Below are 20,795 nucleotides of genomic sequence, written 5' to 3'. Positions count from 1 at the left end.
CGAGTCGATGTAATGGGGAGGAGACAGTCCCTCAGGTAGCCTGGCCCAATGCCATGTAGGGCTTTAAAGTTCATAACCAACACCTTGAATTGGACCCGGAAGCAAACTGGAACCCAGTGCAGCTCGCAGAGTAAAGGTGTTACGCGTGCCACCCTTGGGGTACCAAGAACTACCCACGCGGCTGCATTCTGGACCATGTCATGTTCACATTCTAATGTCTGGTTAACATTGTAACGTTTCACATGTCATTCTCTGTTCCGTATCCCTTCACCCGGGGTTTTTCCATTCTGTTGCCCTCCCTTGTTTTGAGGGCTTGGAATGCATGTTTGGGTTTGCGCTCCTGTTCAAGGTTACTTTCCCAGGCGCATCTAACGGCATTCAGCACCTGGGAGGGGGAGCGTCCTGACGGGCGACCGGGCGGGACCTGCCCACAAGCAAGGCTTTTAAGTTTGTATTTGGCGCGCTTTTGCTCATTCTCAGCTTTCTCTGTATTTGCATACTATTCCTTTAATAAATCAGTTATCTTTAAGCCCGAGCTTGTGAGACTGAGTATTTGGGTTTAGGCAATCATTACATAAAGCTGAGAATCATTTTTCCCATTTTCCGCTGGCCCCATCCAATCCTTGGATAAGAGGGAACGCTAGCGATGACAGAACCTCAACTTCGCGTAAGTGAGGGAGGCGAAGAAGAGCGGGAGGTGGTCAAAAGCCGGCCAGCGCTAACCTCGAGAGCGCAAAGAGCAGCACGTCGGGAGTTGCGAGATACCCAATTGGACGAGCTGTTGACATCCATACAGGAGAGTCTCAGGAGTGAACAGAGATCTGTTATGGAAAGAACCACGGGGAGGGGGTCTCCCCAATTGGCCTGGGAGCACGAAGTCCCTCTGTCACCGAAGGTGGTGATAACCAACCAACCCCCGGAGGAGCCGGTCACTCCGGCCCGTATGAGGGCATTGGAAGATAAAATGGATTTAATAGTGACGATCCTCAAGGATCTACCCAGAGAGGAGCAGCCCAGAGAGGCAGAGCCCACCCCGGAGGATTGGGAGGAAGAGCCGTCACAGTACCCCAGGCACAGCACCCTGTCCACCCGGGGGAGAAGTAAGACTCGATCAGCCCATCAAAGGGGAGAGCGAGAGGCAAGACCTCCTAGGGATCGACCACTTGTGGGGGCTCGGCGCACGCTGTCATTCGCGGCACCGCCACAGCCAGCTGAGCCGGCAAGAACCTTCCCACCATTTGGAGTGAAGTTTGATGGGGATCCCGCAACGCTCTCCTTCTTTATTACGAATGCCAAGCATTATATGGAAGATTGGGGTCGGAACTTTCGGTCTGAACACGGCAAGGTCAATTTCATTGCCAACAAGCTGAGAGGAAGGGCAGCGGATTGGTATGTGCAACTATGCCAAGCTGAGGCAACCGAGTTAGAGGACTTCGATGAATTTTTGTGGGCACTTAAAGAGCATTTCGAAGACCCCCTAGCTCAAGAAACGGCAAAAAATGACCTGCGGAAACTTTACCAAGGGTCCCTCTCAGTTGCCAAATATGCGTTGGAGTTTAAAGCTTTGGCAGGAAAAGTGGAAGACTGGTCTGAGCCAACAATCATCGAATTGTTCAAGCAGGGGCTTGAACCCGAAATCCTTCGATGGGCTCTGGGCAGAGATGATCCCAAAACGCTATATGGGTGGATTCAGTTGGCGGGAAGCGCAGAAAATGCCCTACGAACCTATGCCCATACCAAAGAGCTTAGACAAACACGTCTCGCTAGAGGAGCGCGCGCATCTGGACTTGCCAGCCGCCCCAAACCGAAAACCTGGGAAGAAGAGAGGGAGCAACGGTTCTCCAAGGGTCAGTGCCTCCGATGTGGGAAAGAAGGGCATCGAGCCACGTCGTGCCCGAGACGCCGTCCAGAGGAACGACAGACGAAACCCGCGATAAAGACGCCTGCTCCTGCTCCACCGCGAAAACTGAAGGCAGCCCTCGCGGAACTGGACCCCCCCGACCTACCCTTCGGAGAAGAGGAGGAAGAGTTGCAATTCGAGCAGCCGGCGGGAAAAGCCTACCACCTGCCCTGAAGGGCGCCCTAGGGCAGGTGGAAGAAACCGGGCGTAACCATGATTCGGTGAGTGGAAACTTTCCCACACTGACTGTTAAACTTAAGCTGGGCTCACAAACCAAAACCGTGGAAGTGTGGGCCATGCTGGACTCGGGTTGCTCCCGTTCTCTAATGCACCCTGATGTCGTAGCGGCTCTAGAACTGCCCACGTTCCCTTTGCCAAGACCCATGATTTTCACCCAGTTGGATGGAACTATGGCGGGAGGGAAAGCAGTTAATCTTTCCACGGGACTGGTCGCCTTGCAGATGGGCTCCCATCAGGAAAAGCTGCCATTTGTGGTAGCTCCAGTGGGGGGTCCTCTGGTAATTTTGGGGATGCCTTGGTTTGTGCAACAAAACCCTTTCATCAACTGGCTGCATAGAACTGTGACGTTTGCGGATGGATTTTACAAAGTACCCGAAAAGGACCTATTGGAGGACATGGAGGGTGGAGGGGTAGCGTATACCACTGTACAAACGCTTCAACCTCTTGAGGGGCTACCCAATCAGTACCAAGATTTTGCTGAAGTATTTGGGGAAAAGGAAGCAGATCGCTTGCCACCCCACCGAAAAACGGACTGTGCCATTGAGTTTTTACCAAATGTAAAATTGCCTCACCCAAAAATATACCCCATGTCTCCCAAAGAGCTTACCACGCTAAGGGAGTTCATTGACAAAAATCTGGCTAGGGGTTTCATTGAGCCTGCTAATTCCCCGGTAGGAGCTCCTGTCCTATTCAGGCCAAAAAAGGATGGGTCATTAAGGCTTTGTACCGATGTCCGCGGGCTCAATGCGGTCTCAATATTAAATAAATATCCTTTGCCCCTGATCAAAGATATGTTATCACATCTGGCCAGAGGTAAAATTTTCTCAAAACTGGATTTGAGAGAAGCTTACTTTCGCATTCGCATAAGAGAGGGGGATGAGTGGAAAACAGCGTTCAACTGTCCTCTTGGGGCTTTCCAATATAAAGTTTTACCATTCGGTTTATCTGGGGCACCCGGGGTTTTTATGCAGTTAATCAATGAGGTCTTGCATGACCACCTATTTAAGGGGGTACTAGTATATTTGGATGATGTATTGATTTATACTGAAACCATGTCAGAACATATCCACTTGGTGCGTCAGGTACTGGCTAAATTGGAAAAAGCAGAGTTGTACGCAAAACTGTCAAAATGTGCGTTTCATCAGTCGCAAATTGATTACCTAGGCTACCGAATTTCAGCTCAGGGCATTGAAATGGACCCTGCAAAAGTAGAAGCTATTGTAGCATGGGAGCCTCCGCGTACCAGGAGACAATTACAAAGTTTCCTTGGATTCTCTAATTTCTATCGGGCGTTCGCCCAAAATTTTGCAGAAATCGCCCTCCCCCTTACTGAACTGTTAAAAACCAAAGGACAGGGGGATACCCGACGTTCGAAGAACCCAGGCGCGCTCCTTAAATGGACTCCAGCCTGTCAGCAAGCGTTCCAAACGCTCAAACAACTTTTTACCACAGAACCAATTTTACAGCATCCAAACCCCTCTCAACCCTTCGTTGTACAAGTCGATGCTTCTGATTTTTCCATAGGCGCAATTTTGTTACAATCTGACCAATCTGGCGCTTTAAAACCCTGTGCCTACCTCTCTCGCAAATTCACTGAAACAGAGAGACGTTGGCACGTTTGGGAAAAGGAGGCTTTTGCTGTAAAAACGGCTTTAGAGACGTGGCGACACCTATTGGAAGGTACTTCCAACCCTTTTGAAGTCTGGACTGACCATAAAAACCTGGAAGCTCTAAGCACCAGCCGAAAACTCAGTCCAAAACAGCTGCGCTGGGCTGAGTTCTTCAGCCGCTTTGACTTCACTCTTAAATTTATACCAGGCAAGAAAAACTTTTTGGCTGATGCACTCTCGCGCAGACCCCAGGATGATGGCCCAGGGCCAACGGTCCAAGGCACCGTCTGGACCGACAAACAATTAAGTCTGGCAGCAGTGACTCGCAGCCAGACTCGAGCACGATCGACTCCGCCTCCGGCCGCTCCGCCTTCCAGCAGCTCACCTCCCTTGTCAATTCCCTCCGATTTGCAACAACAGTTGCTCTCCCACCTAAAAACGGATACTTGGTTGCAAGCCAACAGACACTTGTTAACTTTCACCGATGATCTTGCCTGGCGCAACGATCGTCTCTATGTACCCGCAGCTATGCGAAAAACCATACTCCAGCGCTGCCACGATGACAAGCTAGCTGGCCATTTCGGCTACGTGAAAACTTTGCACCTCATTCGCCGGCAATTCTGGTGGCCAACTTTACTCAAGGACTTAAAAGAATATGTCACTGCGTGCCCTGTATGTGCGGCGATAAAGCGCAAACCGGGCAAACCCCAGGGTCTCCTTCAACCCGTAGCTACTCCGTCGGTCCCTTGGCAGGAGATCTCCATGGATTTTATCGTTGATCTACCCCCTAGTCAACGCAAAACTGTCATTTGGGTCGTCAAAGACTTTTTCTCCAAACAAGCCCACTTTATCCCATGCGCTTCTATCCCTACCGCGCAACAGCTGGCACGCCTCTTCCTCATCCACGTGTACCGTCTCCACGGTATCCCCGCCCGTTTGGTGAGTGACAGAGGCACACAATTTACGTCACAATTTTGGCGCGCATTTTTGAAACTTCTGGGTACGAAACAATCACTTTCTACTGCTTGGCATCCAGAAACGGACGGATCTACAGAGGCTGTTAATTCTACCTTAGAGCAATACCTCAGAGCTTTTGTTAACTACCAGCAAGACAACGGGGTCGATTTACTCCCATTTGCTGAGGTCGCTTACAACAATTCCATTCATCAAACCACTGGTCAAGTTCCTTTTAAAACAGTTTTTGGACGCGAATTTGTTCCCATTCCTGAACTTCCTCATCCTCAACCGCTCCCAGCCACCCTCGCTGGCTGGGCAGACTCTCTCAAAGACTCATGGTCTAATATTCTACTTGCCCTCCAACATGCCCAAGCTGCCTATAAACGCCATGCTGATGCAAAGCGTTCCCCAGAACCATCCTTTGCAGTCGGGGATAAAGTCTACTTATCAACTAAGTTTATCAAGTCCCCACAACCCTCTAAGAAACTTGGTCCTAAATTTGTCATTCATTACAGACCAGCTGTAGCTTTTGGATACTCTTCAAGGGTAGCCCCATGTAGAGTGCATTACAGTAGTCTATGTGGGAGATAACCAGGACATGAGTGACTGTTCGAAGGGCCTCTCATTCCAGGAAAGGACATAAGTGGCACACAACACGGAGTTGTGCAAAGGCCCTCCTGGCCATGACTGCCACCTGCTCTTTAAGCAGGAGTTGTGAGTCCAGGAGGACCCCCAAGTTACATACCAGATCTGTCTGGGGCAGCGCAACTCCATCCAGAATTAAAGATGGCAATTCCCCAGAAACTGAGGAGCCGTTAATCCACAGCCACTCTTGTCTTACCAGGGTTCAGCCAAAGTCTGTTGCTCCCCATCCAGGCCCCCACAGCCCCCAGACCCTCAGAGAGGGTGGTCACGGCATCACTTATTTCACCTGGGATGGAGGTGTATACTTGGGTATCATCCACATATTGACGGATGATCTCACCCAGTGGTTTCATGTAGATGTTAAAAAGGAGCGGAGAGAGTACCAAGCCCTGCGGAACCCCTATCAACACCGACTGGGGCCGGTCCTGGAGGAAGAGGCGAACCAGCGCAAGACCACACTGCCCACCCCCAACTCCCTGAGATGGTCCAGAAGGATACCATGGTTGATGGTATCGAAAGCTGCTGAGAGGTCAAGAAGAGCAAGGATGGATGCACTGCCTCCATCCCGCTCCCGCCACAGATCATCCATAAGTGCGACCAGTGCCGTTTCTGTCCCATAACCGGGTCTGAAACCTGACTGGAAGGGGTCTAGACAATCCATTTCATCCAGAATCCTCTGGAGTTGTAACGCCACCACTTTCTCAACCATCTTCCCAAAAAAGGGGAGGTGGGAGACTGGGTGAAAGTTGTCCAGTATAGTAGGGTCCAGGAATGGTTTCTTGAGGAGGGGGCACACCAGCACTTCCTTAAAGGCTGCTGGAAACACCCCCTCTCTCAAGGATGCATTCACCATTGCCTGGATCCAGCCACAAGTCACCTCCCAAGCTACTTTCACCAGCCAGGAGGGACATGGATCTAATTGGCAAGTGGTGGCAGACCAGAGGTTCCTGTCCACTTCCTTGGGTTCAGCAGTGTCAAACTGTTCCCAGATAACATGGTAAGTACTTACCCTAGGTATCTCCACAGACTTTGTCCCATGTTCGGAGTCCAACTCGGAATGGATCCGAGCAATTTTATCCTGCAGATGCCCAGAAAATTCCGGCCCTGTAGATGGATCTCTGAATCCCCTTTCCCAAGAAGGGATTGGGTAATCTTAAACAGGGCCGCCGGGCGGCATTCTGCAGATGCAATAAGAGCGGAGAAATACTGACGTTTTGCTGCTCTTACTGCCACGAGGTAGGCCTTAATAGTGGCTCTAGCTTGCGTTTGGTCGGATTCGGTCCTTGTCTTCCTCCAGTGGCACTCTAGACATCTCTTAATCCTCTTCAGAACCCTCAGCTCCTCCGTGAACCATGGGGAGTGTCAGGTTCGATGGGACAAGAGAGGCCACACAGGCACGATCCTGTCCAAGGCTGTGGCTGCCTTCCTATTCCAGGCAGCAGCCAGGGCCTCCGCTGGACCGTGCAGCAGATCTTTGGGTATAACTCCCAGCCCCCCCTGAAACCCATCAGTGGCTGGCAACGGACCAATTGAATGGGTCCTGCTTCCCTGGGGAGAGGGACAGCATGTGAGAATCTCAAGGTCACCAGGGCGTGATCTGACCATGACAAAGGGGAAAGATGTAACTCTCCCCTCAGATCACATTGCCATTGCTCCGACAAGAAAACTAAGTCTGGTGTGAGGCCACTGTCCTGAATAATCTGAAACAGGCCCATGGTGGCCATGAACTCTAGAGCCACCTCCAAGGCACGCCCCAGGGATGGTAGGTTGAAATCCCCCAGAACCATAAGCCTGGGGAACTCTACCACCAAACTGGAGATGGCCTCCAGCAGCTCAGGCAGGGAGGTTGCTACACAATAGCAACACTTCCAACTGCTCTCAAGAACCCAACTTGAAAAACAAAGTCTCACACTGGCCACTTGTGGAGCAGAGCACCGGACAGCTTCTAGAGATTCCCAGATGACAATAGCCACCCCTCCTCCCTGCCCTGAGGTCTCGGCTGGTGCCAAACTCTGAACCTGGCCGGGCGTATCTCTGAAACAGGGACGCCTCCTTCCATGCCCAGCCAGGTTTCAGTAATGCACGCCAGGCCTTGTTGTTAATTGACCTGGCATTACAAAGCAACAGCCGAAAGTCAGGGTCACCATAGGGCCTGGGTTTGAGCACGGAGGTCTGGAACATACCACAGGTAGTAAACACTGGGGATGTTTTTCTCTAAGATAACCCGTTATGGTGATCTTAGTCATCTCAATGAAAGCTAGTTTGGTGCAGTGGTTAAAGGTCCTGGGCTAAAAACTGGGAGAGCATAAATTTTAGTCCTGGTTTGGAACCATGTCAGCTGGATGAATTTCGGCCTAGGAAAGAGGCAGTGGCAAACCGCTTCTGAAAAATGTTGCCAAGAAAATTGCCTAGACTTGTCCAGGCAGTCACCAGAGTCATGACCAACTCGAAGGCTGGGGAAAAAAAGTCTTCTTAATAATGTATTTACAGGAATGGTGTGGAAAATTATTGAAACTGGATTCATTTTCAAAAGCTTTGAATATAGCATCTAGTACTGAAAGGATACTCAATCTATATCATGATTAAACTGCTCCAGAAGGCTTCACTTGCCTCTTAGAAGAAAGAGGAAATTACTTTGGATTTAACTGAAAAGTCAGTAAAGATATATTAAAGCAAGGGTGTACAGTCTGGCCCCAGCTTGCGTCGCTTCCCCTACCCACCCTTGTCTATGAATATCAGACCTGTTCCAGAAGTTGCCCAGTGTAAAAGAAGGGAAAAAGATTAACATACATTGGGAATAATCCTGTTACTTTATTTAAATAATTTAACTATAATGGAATATAAAAGCTAATTAAATTCAATTTATTTTCTATTCTGGCCCTGCTTTTTGGAGTATTCCTTGATGACACATCGCTCAAAAATCAAGTGCAGCCCTCGACTTGAGAAATATTTCATGCCCTTGGTTTAAAACATCTTTGCATTGAAATGTATCATTCCAAGAATGATAAATAACTCTTGTTGTTCTTCTTGAATTCAATGAGTCATACCAACATTACTGTGAATCTGAGATTTCAATATTGTATTCAAACTTGAACACTGGCATTCTAATAAGAATACATTTTTCCTTATTTTTTAATCAGCTGATGGAGTTTTACTGTCAATCCTGTGAGACAGCCATGTGCCAGGAATGTACAGAAGGGGAACATGCAGAACATCCAACTGTCCCTCTTAAGGATGTAGTAGAACAACACAAGGCTTCTCTTCAAACACAGTTAGATGCTGTGAACAAAAGGTGAAACTATGAAACATTTCCTGGTTATAGAATTGCACGTTAGGGCAATTTTCTACAGCTTGGCACCTTCCAGATGAGTTATGGTTATAATTTCCAGAGCATGTGTCTGGGAATTCTAAAAGTATGAGTCTCACATATCTAGGGAGCATGATGTTGGAGAAGTCTGTTCTGAAAAACAAAAACAGAAAATTGTTTATGGCCATTTGAAAATGCTGCTTGTGACTTTCTTGAGAGAATATATGAGGGACTTCTGTTTCCTGGACTTTTCCCTCTCATGGAGATTTAGAAAGGTTATAAGGTGCAATAATATTATTTTCCTTCATTGAAAATGAAAAACACCAATCCTGATGTATTATACCTTCATTCTTCCTTACGTTGTTAAGAAAATAGTCCAAATAAATGCTTAGGAAACATTGGTAGTATTCATATAAGTCTAAGCCAAGGCTTATGTTTTTAAAAAAATTTGAGTCCTCAGGGCTCTCCCTTCCATCCACCCAAATTTTCTAATATAAATATCAGTTTAAAATAGGATTGAACAAATTCAGTTGATTCAAGGGCTGCACCAAGCTTTGAGGCCTGTATTCCTAAACTAGTTGTAGGAAGACAGGGCTTGGTCTTGTAGGGGTTCACAGGTAGAAAAATGCAAAAAAGGGACCAAACTTTTGACCCCATCCACTAGGATCCACATAATAAAAGCTGATAATTTGCATATGCCACACAGTCCACTTTTTGAACTCCTCGTTTAAAACTTCTGCAAAAAATGCAGAAGATTCATAAATAAGCCAGCATGTTGTAAAATTCATTAGCCACATTTTTATGTAAATATAGGCCAGAATTATTCAGGATTTTGGCTCATTGAGAACAAGCAGCATGCTGATGTTTGCTGCATAGTTCTTCCATTTGGTTCCTGCTAGCAGGAGCATTTAAACAAACCCAGATGGTTTGATATGGGAGGACAAACCAGATTTCTTTGTTTCTTGTAATGATAAATCACATGCGGAACTGTTTTTGTTTAATGTCCATGCTGACAGGAGGAAGCAAGCGGAATCAATTGTGTATTGAGCACGAGCATTGTGCTTGTTCGAAGTTAATGGAAATTTTGATGAATTCTGGCTTAGAATTGCAAGTGAAGATGGCCGTTTATGTTAAACAGTTCAAGATTCCTCTAGAATTGACATTACTTTATAGAGTCCAAAAATTGTAATGCTAACAAAACTTAAGAAAGCCAGATGTGTATATAAATTTGCAATAGCCATGAAGATCACCAAGTGAGCCAAGTGCATGCTTGCTTCACATGTTGTTCTAAGTTATAGTTTACTGAATAATTACAGTTGATTGGGTTCAAACAAAATACTAAGCTACAATCAAACAAATTATATTCTGCCTTAGAATGATTTGTAAATCCAGCTAATGTTTGTGTTACAGCTTCTGATGTTGAAAAGGTATTCATCCAATCTAAATTTAAATCTATTTATTGATAACTATTACATATACTGTATTATATGAGAAACGATTAAATGTTTCCCACTAAAGAGAATGGAGGAGCATTCTAACTCAAATTTGTCATACGTTGCGTTCAAACATAATATTTAACCATGGCTTGGCACTTTGTGTGCAGTCTCATCTTGTTATTATGATTGAGGATTATTCAAAGTTTAATAATTGTGTAATGTTAATGCTATGTCTCAGGAATGTTGAAGGAAAAAATATAGCAATGCTATTTGAAATGTTAACTGCTTATTTTTTAATAGGCTTCCAGAGATAGATACTGCATTGCATTTCATATCTGAAATTATCCACCAACTGACCAATCAAAAGACGAGCATTGTAGATGAAATTCATTCCACTTTTGATGAACTCCAGAAGACGTTAAATGTTCGTAAGAGTGTGTTGCTTATGGAACTGGAAGTGAATTATGGCCTTAAACATAAAGTAAGAGCTCTGTTCTTGTCACTGAAAAGTTACTGGTTTCTAATGAGCATATAATATCATTGGGAAAACTGACTGAAGTGGAATCTCCTTTAATGAAGGAAACCATAGGAAATAACCAATATGTCATATAAAAGTAACAGAACTGAACTGAAATTTGACTGTTTCCATTTCATTTTTATTATGTAGAAACTATGTCTTGTATAAATAAACAGCTTCAGAACACTTGTATAACATTGGTTTGAAGGAAAAAATAATTGGAGATGGTCTTAAATGAATATTTCTTGTTAGATTTTCAGGGCGTACATGTGTTTGTGTTGCTGATAATTTTCAAAACCAAAAATTAAAGCATTTTGTTATGAGTATGGATGGTGAGCAGGTGGGGGCCCCTATCCAGGGGGGAAAACGCATGCGTAGTTTAGAGGCTTTGAACTGTCCTTCAAAGAAACTCAGACCAGACCTGCCTTGAGTTTTGGGATTTATATGTCTGGGTTTCCCATGATCCTTCAGTTTGGTAGGATTTTCTGTCTACTATAGCAGTTAATAAACACATCTCCTCGTTTCAGCGTGGTCTTTTGCTTAAGTCAGGACACATTTACTATGAATGGTGCCAATAGTTTATGATCTGATTTCATTAGATATAGTGCATTATATCACAAAAAATGAAAACCAAATACTGTGTTTTATAATTCTGTCACTTTGCAAGACAAAAATGATGATGATAAACAAGCAATAGATCTTGAATATTGGAAAAATGTTATCCCTTTGATTTCAATCCTTAACATGCATTAAAATTCAACAGCATGTAACTAGATATTTTACTAATATTGTAGAGAGCCATCATGAATCTCTCCTATCTACTTAAAGAAAGGACGAGTACATGTTTGGAAGGATACTAATGTGTGTGAACCATTTAAAAGTAATACTTTCTTTGATGTGTATTCCTGCTGCCCCTTAGATTTAACTCATCTCACCTGCATATGGAGCTTCTAGTTAGATGTAGCATTCTGGCTAACTGCACATGTTTAATTCAACATACCCTTGAATCATGGTGGAATAGAATGAAATAGCTCCTTTGCTTTGCTCAACAGACTTCCATTATAGAAATGAGGAAACAGTATAAAACACATCGAGCCAAAGAAGATGCAACTCTTAAAATTAGTTTGTATGTTTAACTTGTTGGCTTTTGTACTTTTTTATTGATTGCATTTCCTTTTTCTTTCTAATCTGAAAGTCCTATTTGTAGAATTAATGCTCACATTATTAGAATTTCATGAGAGGTTGGAACAGCGTTGTCTCATCACCTGGCCTCACCATTTTTTTATATACCTGAGGAACAAGGTTAAGCAGAGAACCTGCTGCATCTGTGTTGGGCTATTCCAGGATTAAGAAGCACATGAAGGACAACACATGGGGAATAGTGGAGAGGTGACAAAGATAGTGCAGCCACACCTTTCATACTGTTCTAATTGCACAATGGTTACTAACCAAATTATGGAAACCTAATGAAATTGGGACAAAGGAGGGAAACAGACTCTTAAACAAGGCTGGGAAATAGTTGAGCTTTGGCCTGAAATCATGCAGCTGTTAACCTAATCTCAAAAGTGTTTTGCATGTAATCCATTCAAATATCTGACAAGAGTGATGTTTTTCTTCCCCTCTTTCTGCATGTGGAGAAGAGACTAACATGTATAGATAAAAAGAAATTAAGCATGTCAGAAAAAGAAAAAAGAGTTAAGATTACAGCTTGCTTTATCAATACCAATGTTTAGCATTCAGCTCCCAAGAGACTAAAAAGTTGCTGGGATTTCCATTGCTAAGCAATGCAGTCATGTGACATTGTGCTTTACAACTGCATTGCTTAACAATGGAAATTCCAGTCCCAATTACCATTGTTAACCAAGGCCTACCTGTTGAATTTGCATTTCTAATATATACCTAGTTAAGGTCAAAGTTTCCTTGTAGCCATGAAGTCTACATATCCTAGTCATGCTCACCACCTGTGCTTCCTCACAAGCTGTTGTGATCACCATCCTTGTAAGTCAGACTGGTAATAATGTCATGAGTGCCGTTGAGCTAAAGTAATCAGCGCAATGGCACTCATGACAATGACAAGGAAATAGGTGAAGGGGTACAAGTTAAGTAGCCATCAACCCACAACGACTAACGGCTAACAAACAATAGATAAACGGATCACGGAGCCACCCAAGCCATCAGCAGCAATACCACGGGGATCGCCCAGCTGAAAGCAATCAGCAGAAGAATGAAAACCTGAGGATGGGCGATCCTAGAAACCCTCAACCAATGGCAGGGCAACGCATGGGACAAAGGGGGGTGACGTGACCGAGAGCGAGGGGGCGCTGACCGGCGCGGGGTATTTAAACCCCGCACCGGCGCGCTCCTGTCACTCTCAGCTTTTTCTAACAACGTTGTACTTATCCTGAAATAAACCAGAGCCTGCTTTGCAACCCAGTGTCTGAACGTTATTCAGAGGTAGGCAGCGCATGACATAAAGCTGAGAGTCATAAACTCAGCCTCGCCGAGCCCCACCGGACGACAACGAGCCGCGGGAGGAGTAGACGGCGAGAAGACCAGAAAGATGAGGCCGGAACGGCGCGGGCAAGGAGGGCGAGCCGCGCGGCAAGAGACAGAGGAGGACCGACCGAGGCCAGAGGCACCGCGGACTCCCGGAGCCATGGACGCCCGCCCCACCCGACCCGAGCCTCAGCTCCAACCCCAAGGGGAGATGGCGACGGAGGCAACCCGACCGCGGGAGGGAGCAGCACGACTTCCGAAACCAGCGGAGGACCCCGCGCCCCACATCGCACCCCAGCAACGGGCGTGGAGCGACAGCCCCACGGTGCTCGACACGGAGGAGGACGACGGAGACACCCATCAGACGGAGGAGGAAGCGGACCCGCGGCGGAGGGACGATGAACCCCCCCCCCCCCCGAGGACGCGCCAACGGAACCGGCCCCAGCGGCGGTGCGGGCTGTGGACGAGGAGGCACGAGCTGAACTCGCGGCCATGCGGGCTCAGCTGACGGAACTCCGGACCATGCTCCAGGCGCTTATGCCCCCCGCGCCACCCAATGACGTCCCCGCACAAGCCCACACCCCGAGCGAAGCACCGAACCCACACGAGCCAGCGGAAAGCCAGCAGACGGCACAGGCGGCCGACACCACATCCCGGGAAGCGAGAGGCGGGGCCGCGCAAAACGCCCGGGCCCCAAAGGACTTCCCCATCTTCTTCGATGGGACCCCCTCAAAACTCTCGTTTTTCGTCACCAACGCTAGGGAGTTCATGGGGAGGCACGGACACTCCTATGACTCCGAGGCCGACAAGATCGGCGCCGTGGCAATCAAACTCCAAGACAGGGCGGCGGACTGGTACGTCCAACTGTACGAGTCCAGCTCCCCCGCCCTCGCCACCTTCCCTGCTTTCATCAACGAGATGAAAAACTATTTCGAAGACCCCCTAGCCAAAGTACGGGCGAAAAGCGCACTCCAGAGACTTAAACAGGGCGCACGCACGGTCCCTGACTACGCCCTGGAGTTCAAAGCCCTCGCGGGAAAGGTCTGCGACTGGTCTGAGACCACCCTGCTGGAAATCTTCAAAAAGGGGCTCAACCGCGACGTTCTCCAATGGGCCCTCTACCGCGACGACCCAGAAACGTTACACGGGTGGATCCACCTCGCGGGGAAAGCCGAACACGCGCACCGCACCTTCCTTATGACAACCACGGAAGACACAAACTACGTCGGGAAAAAGGTACCCGCACCACACGGGGGGATGGCCGGCCCCATATACCCTAATAAGAAGTTCAACCGGGAGCCCTGCGGGAGGTGTGGCAAATTAGGGCACAAGACGGCGGACTGCTTCGCCAACCGACCGCCGACCAGCGCGCCCAAGCCCGCCCCGAAAATTAGCCCCAAACCACCCAACCCGGGGCCGCCCCCTCACCGCCGAATGACCGTGGCCACAGCGACACCGGAAGAGGGCTGGGACGCTTACTGGGGAGAAGAGGACAATACCGACCCCGACCAGCCGGCGGGAAATGCTCCCCGCTTGCCCTGAAACGCGTGGCGAGGCAGGCGGCGGGACAGCAACGCGAACCACCTCAACGAAACGACAAAAGCTCCGTAATATTGGCAGCAATTCAACTCTCTGCCGGCAACGGAGCCACCACGGCCGCGGCACTAGTGGACTCGGGGTGCTCAAAAAACCTTATCCACCCCGACCTAGTCGCCAAACTCGAACTCCGCTGCTTCCCCCTCCCCACGCCGCTGGCATTCCACCAGCTGGACGGCTCCACAGCGGGGGGGAAACCAGCCACGCTACAAACCGAGCCGGTCACCCTGCAAATGGGCACTCACACCGAGCGCACATCGTTCGTAGTCACGCCCATCGGACGGCCCATTGCAGTCCTGGGGATGCCATGGCTCGCGAAAAACAACCCGCGGATCAACTGGGCGACCCGCACCTTCACATTCGGCGACGGCGAGTATCGAGCACCAGTACCAGCTGGCAAAAGCAACCCCACGGTAGGACGAGCGGAGGCGACCACACAAGACAACGCCGCTACCACTGCAGACCTACCGGAACAATACGCCGACTTCTCCGAGGTCTTCGGAGAAGCAGAGGCAGACCAACTACCCCCCCACCGCAAGACGGATTGCCGAATCGACCTACTGCCCGACGTCCCCCTACCTAGACCAAAGATCTATTCGATGACCCCGAAGGAGATGGCAACCCTCCGGGAGTTCATCGATAAAAACCTAGACAGGGGATTTATAGAGCCAGCATGCTCACCGGTCGGAGCCCCCGTCCTATTCCGGGAGAAGAAAGACGGGACCCTACGGCTCTGTACCGACTACCGGGGCCTAAACGCGGCTTCCCTGTCCAACAAATACCCCTTACCCCTGGTGAAGGACATGCTCGCCCACCTGTCCACGGGCAAAGTCTTTTCCAAATTGGACCTGCGCGAGGCGTACTATCGCATCCGAATCAGGGAGGGGGACGAATGGAAGACGGCGTTCAACTGCCCCCTAGGCGCTTTCCAGTACAAGGTACTGCCCTTCGGACTCGCGGGGGCCCCTGGGGTGTTCATGCAGCTCATCAATGAGGTACTGCATGAACATCTGTTTAAAGGGGTCCTGGTCTACATCGACGACGTCCTTATTTACACAAAAACATACGAGGAACACGTAACCTTAGTCAGGCAAGTCCTCGACAAGCTCAGAAGGGCGCAGCTCTATGCAAAGCCCACAAAGTGCGAGTTTCACAAAGACCGCCTAGACTATTTGGGGTATCGAATCTCCGGGGACGGCATCGAGATGGACCCCGCAAAAGTCGAAGCGGTACTAAACTGGGAGCGGCCCCGCAACAGACGGCAACTACAGAGCTTCCTGGGATTCGCGAATTTCTACAGGTCCTTCGCCCGGGGGTTCGCTGAGATAGCCCTACCCTTAACGGACCTCCTCAAAACCAAAGGGGTGGGGGACACCAGACGCGCCAAGAACCCAGGCACAGTGCTGAATTGGACTCCCGCGTGCCAGACCGCATTCGACAAGCTGAAAGCGCTGTTCACGACGGAGCCAATCCTCGCGCACCCGGACCCAGAACGGCCGTTCGTGGTCCAAGCCGACGCCTCAGACTTCTCCCTGGGAGCCATCCTCCTACAAAAAGACTCCACGGGGCTCCTGAAACCATGCGCCTACCTGTCAAGGAAGTTCTCCGAGACAGAGAGGCGATGGCACGTCTGGGAGAAAGAAGCCTTTGCGGTGAAATCGGCACTAGAAACATGGCGTCACCTACTCGAGGGAGCCACCCAACCATTCGAGGTCTGGACGGACCACCGGAACCTCGAGGCCCTACGAACGCCTAGACGCCTTAGCCCAAAACAGGTCCGATGGGCACAATTCTTCAGCCGCTTTGATTTCCAGTTGAAGTTCATGCCGGGCAAGAAGAACTTCCTGGCCGACGCCCTCTCCCGGCTGCCCCAAGACGAAGAGCCCGCCCCAGACACCATTGGGACGGTCCTATCCGCCTCGCAACTGGGGATGGCCGTGACCACCCGAAGCGGCGCACGGAGGCAGCTCGACGCTACGGCGCAGCCGACGGCGGGACAACCGGCGACGGAAAGAAGGCAACCGCAACTACCAGGGGGAATGCGCACGGACCTCGCCGCCGCCCTCAAAACCGACCCCTGGTTCCTGGCAAACCCCGACAAGGTAACGATGGCGCAAGACCTAGCATGGGGGGAAGGCAGAATCTACGTCCCGGACTCGCAACGCCAGGCGATCTTGCATAGGTCACACGACGCCAAGCAAGCGGGACACTTTGGGTTCCTCAAGACCCTACACCTAACACGGCGGCAATTCTGGTGGCCCGCGCTCAGGCGAGACGTAAAAACCTACGTGGCGTCCTGCCCAACGTGCGCTCGGGCCAAACGGGCACCAGGCAAACCCGCGGGGCTATTGCAACGGGTGGCAGAACCCTCCCGCCCATGGGAGGAAATCTCTATGGATTTTATAGTGGACCTCCCACCCAGCCAGAAGAAAACGGCCATTTGGGTGGTGAAGGACTACTTCTCAAAGCAGGCCCACTTCATCCCCTGCACGTCAGTCCCATCCTCACAACAACTAGCCAAACTCTTCCTCATCCACGTGTACAGGCTACACGGATGTCCCGCACGTGTGGTGACCGACAGGGGCACACAGTTCACCTCCAAATTCTGGCGGGCCTTCTTGAAGCTGACGGGGACCCAACAGGCCCTGTCTACGGCTTGGCATCCGCAGACGGACGGAGCCACTGAGGTTCTTAATGCCACCTTAGAGCAATTTATACGATCCTATACGAACTACCACCAGGACGACTGGGCTGAACTGCTCCCGTTCGCCGAAGTCGCATACAACAACGCCGTCCACACGAGCACGGGAAAAACCCCGTTCGAAGTAGTCTCGGGGCGCGACTTCGTCCCCATACCGGAGCTACCTCAACCCCCGGAACCCCAGGTGGACGCCAGCGACTGGGGACGGAAGATCGCGGAAGCATGGCCAGTAATCACGGCGGCGCTGAAGGAGGCACAGGCTGCTTACAAAGAGCAGGCCGACAAGCACCGGCGCCAACAACCGACGTTCCAGGCGGGGGACATGGCCTATCTCTCCACCAAGTTCCTAAAGTCAACCCAACCCTCGAAAAAACTGGGGCCTAAGTACATCGGGCCGTTCCGAGTCACGCAAATAGTGAACCCGGTAGCAATACGCCTGGACCTGCCACACAACCTCCGGAGGCTCCACCCGGTGTTCCACACCAGCCTCCTAAAACCGGCAACCACCTCCCGATGGCACCCAAGCACGCCTCAGCCCGCACCGCTTATGATCGACGGGCAACACCACTTCGAGATAAGGGACATCCTCGACTCACGCAAGCAACGAGGAACCCTACACTATCTGGTCAGGTGGAAACACTTCCCCCACCCGGAATGGGTGGCGGCGCACAACGTTAAAGCGCCTGACCTGACCAGAGCATTCCACCGGGCATACCCCGACAAACCGCAATCAAGGTCAGCAAAACCAACCCCCCCCCCGCAGGCCTCCCCCCGCCTCCCGTGCCCCAAGGGAAGGGGCCCCCCCCAAGCCCGCGACTTGGGTGGACCTTCCCCCCCCCGGGACTCACTCCCCCCGCCCCGGGCCCACGGGGTGGTGACAAACGATCGCCAGCACCCTCCCCCCGCCCCCTGGCCGCGGGGGAGTGGCAAGCAAGTCAACAGGGCAACCTGGGGGCAACGCCCAGGAGACACAACAAAGGCGACGCACTCCAAATAAGCAAAAAAGGGCCCTACCTGGAGCTGAGCAGCACCCGACCAGCCACGCCTCTCGCCTCGCCGAACTGAGCCAAACAAACAGGGTGTGGTTGGAGCATGCGCACGCCAGGTCAGAACCCGAGCATGCGCACCATGGACACACCCTGGGAAGGCACGTGGTAGAGGGAGGAGCAAAGGGAGGGGCGACAACTACTCCGGCGGGAACTTTGAAAAAAAAAAAAAAAAAAAAAAAAAAAAAATGGCGTTTTGACAGCTCCATGGGGGAAACCCAGAAACCCGGGGGAGAACACTATTCGGAAAGGGGGCAGTATGTCATGAGTGCCGTTGAGCTAAAGTAATCAGCGCAATGGCACTCATGACAATGACAAGGAAATAGGTGAAGGGGTACAAGTTAAGTAGCCATCAACCCACAACGACTAACGGCTAACAAACAATAGATAAACGGATCACGGAGCCACCCAAGCCATCAGCAGCAATACCACGGGGATCGCCCAGCTGAAAGCAATCAGCAGAAGAATGAAAACCTGAGGATGGGCGATCCTAGAAACCCTCAACCAATGGCAGGGCAACGCATGGGACAAAGGGGGGTGACGTGACCGAGAGCGAGGGGGCGCTGACCGGCGCGGGGTATTTAAACCCCGCACCGGCGCGCTCCTGTCACTCTCAGCTTTTTCTAACAACGTTGTACTTATCCTGAAATAAACCAGAGCCTGCTTTGCAACCCAGTGTCTGAACGTTATTCAGAGGTAGGCAGCGCATGACAAATAAGAATATTGCAAGCCTCCAGATATGTGACAATGACAGAAAGGTTAGTGTGTTGCCCATAAGCAACTTCCTTGGTGTCTGCTAGATTCTCTGCCCATTTTCTCTTTTTTTAAAGTTTTATTTTAATGTAAAAGATTGGGAAGTGACCACAATTTCCAGATCTTGTCATTATCTTATAGAAAGTTATGGTTTATTTTTTGAGCCATAGTAACTTGGTACAAACATGAAATGAATGCTGAATAAGTCTAGTCAGAAGTTTCCAAATTGGTTGGTTGCTGGTTTTTTGGAACCCTGCTGCAACATGGAAATTTTTGTGGCAATGATATTCAGTATGTTTTTAAACTGAGTCCAACAAATATGATGCAATTTTATCCAGTTTAGCAATATTCCTAGATATTTCCATGAGATACTGAAACTTGCTGATACATTTTTTATAACTTGGAGCTTGCATGAAATAACCGTAGTTTTGCCTTTTATCCAGGTCCTGCAGAATCAGCTTGATACTTTATTGGAGGGACAAGAAAATATTAAGAGCTGTAGCAATTTTACTGCCCAAGCACTCAGTCATGGAACCGAAACAGAAGTGTTACTTGTTAAAAAGCAAATGAGTGACAAGCTAAATGAGTTGGCAGATCGAGACTTTCCTCTTCAGCCCCGTGAAAATGATCAACTGGATTTCATAGTAGAAACAGAAGGATTGAAAAAATCCATTCATAATCTTGGTACTATTTTAACCACAAATGCAGTGGCTTCTGAAACAGTGGCCACAGGTGAAGGACTTAAGCAGACTGTGATAGGGCAGCCAATGTCAGTCACCATCACAACCAAGGACAAAGATGGTGAGCTCTGTAAAACTGGAAATGCTTATCTCACAGCAGAGCTGAGCACACCTGATGGAAGTGTGGCAGATGGAGAGATACTTGACAATAAAAATGGCACTTACGAATTTTTGTACACTGTCCAGAAAGAAGGGGACTTTACTCTTTCTTTGAGATTGTACGATCAACATATTAGAGGCAGCCCTTTCAAACTCAAGGTAATTAGGTCAGCAGATGTGTCCCCTACTACTGAAGGAGTTAAGAGACGTGTTAAGTCTCCTGGCAGTGGCCATGTGAAACAGAAGGCTGTAAAAAGACCAGCTAGTATGTACAGCACTGGCAAAAGAAAAGAGAATCCCATTGAAGATGATCTAATCTTCCGAGTAGGTAAGGAGTGCCTCTATTTTAAATTTTCTTGGACTGCTGCTTATAACTGCAGACAGTATCCATAATACTCTTTTAATGTTGAAAGAGACAGTTTTTGAGAAATGAACAATATTTTACCATGCAAACATCAGAATACCCCACAATCTTTATAGACAACAAAACATCATCTCTAGAAACATAAAGACTCTCGTTTTTTTCTAATGGATGGGAAAGCATATTTACATTTGCTCATAATCAGTAAACAGTTTTGAGATGTGAATACCACGCATTTGATATCTGCATCAACTTTGAAAGAAAGGAAGAACATGCATAGCATAATTTACTTTGAAGACTGAAATATTGCAGAAAAGTTGGGTGGGCATGTTCAAGGGAGCATTTAAAATTTTTCAAGTACAAGATTGTTTGCACTATCACAATATTCAAA

At 49.1% G+C, this 20,795-nt stretch overlaps 1 protein-coding gene across 5 annotated transcripts in view; it reads left to right on the top strand.

The window, feature by feature from the left end:
• Positions 1-20,795, top strand: part of TRIM2 (tripartite motif containing 2) — a 77,211-nt gene that overhangs the window by 38,622 nt on the left and 17,794 nt on the right. For all 5 annotated transcript variants that reach the window (XM_063309613.1, XM_063309614.1, XM_063309612.1 and 2 more), the window contains 3 exons: positions 8,493-8,644; positions 10,396-10,576; positions 19,648-20,371. In XM_063309613.1, coding sequence (XP_063165683.1) covers positions 8,493-8,644; positions 10,396-10,576; positions 19,648-20,371 — 1,057 coding nt within the window. The remainder of the gene's footprint in view (positions 1-8,492; positions 8,645-10,395; positions 10,577-19,647; positions 20,372-20,795) is intronic.

Source organism: Candoia aspera, chromosome 8 (genome assembly GCF_035149785.1).
Source record: "Candoia aspera isolate rCanAsp1 chromosome 8, rCanAsp1.hap2, whole genome shotgun sequence".
In the NCBI taxonomy this organism is placed as follows: Eukaryota; Metazoa; Chordata; class Lepidosauria; order Squamata; family Boidae; genus Candoia; species Candoia aspera.
Note: the sequence above shows the minus strand (reverse complement) of the source record. Positions and strands in the feature narration are given on the sequence as shown.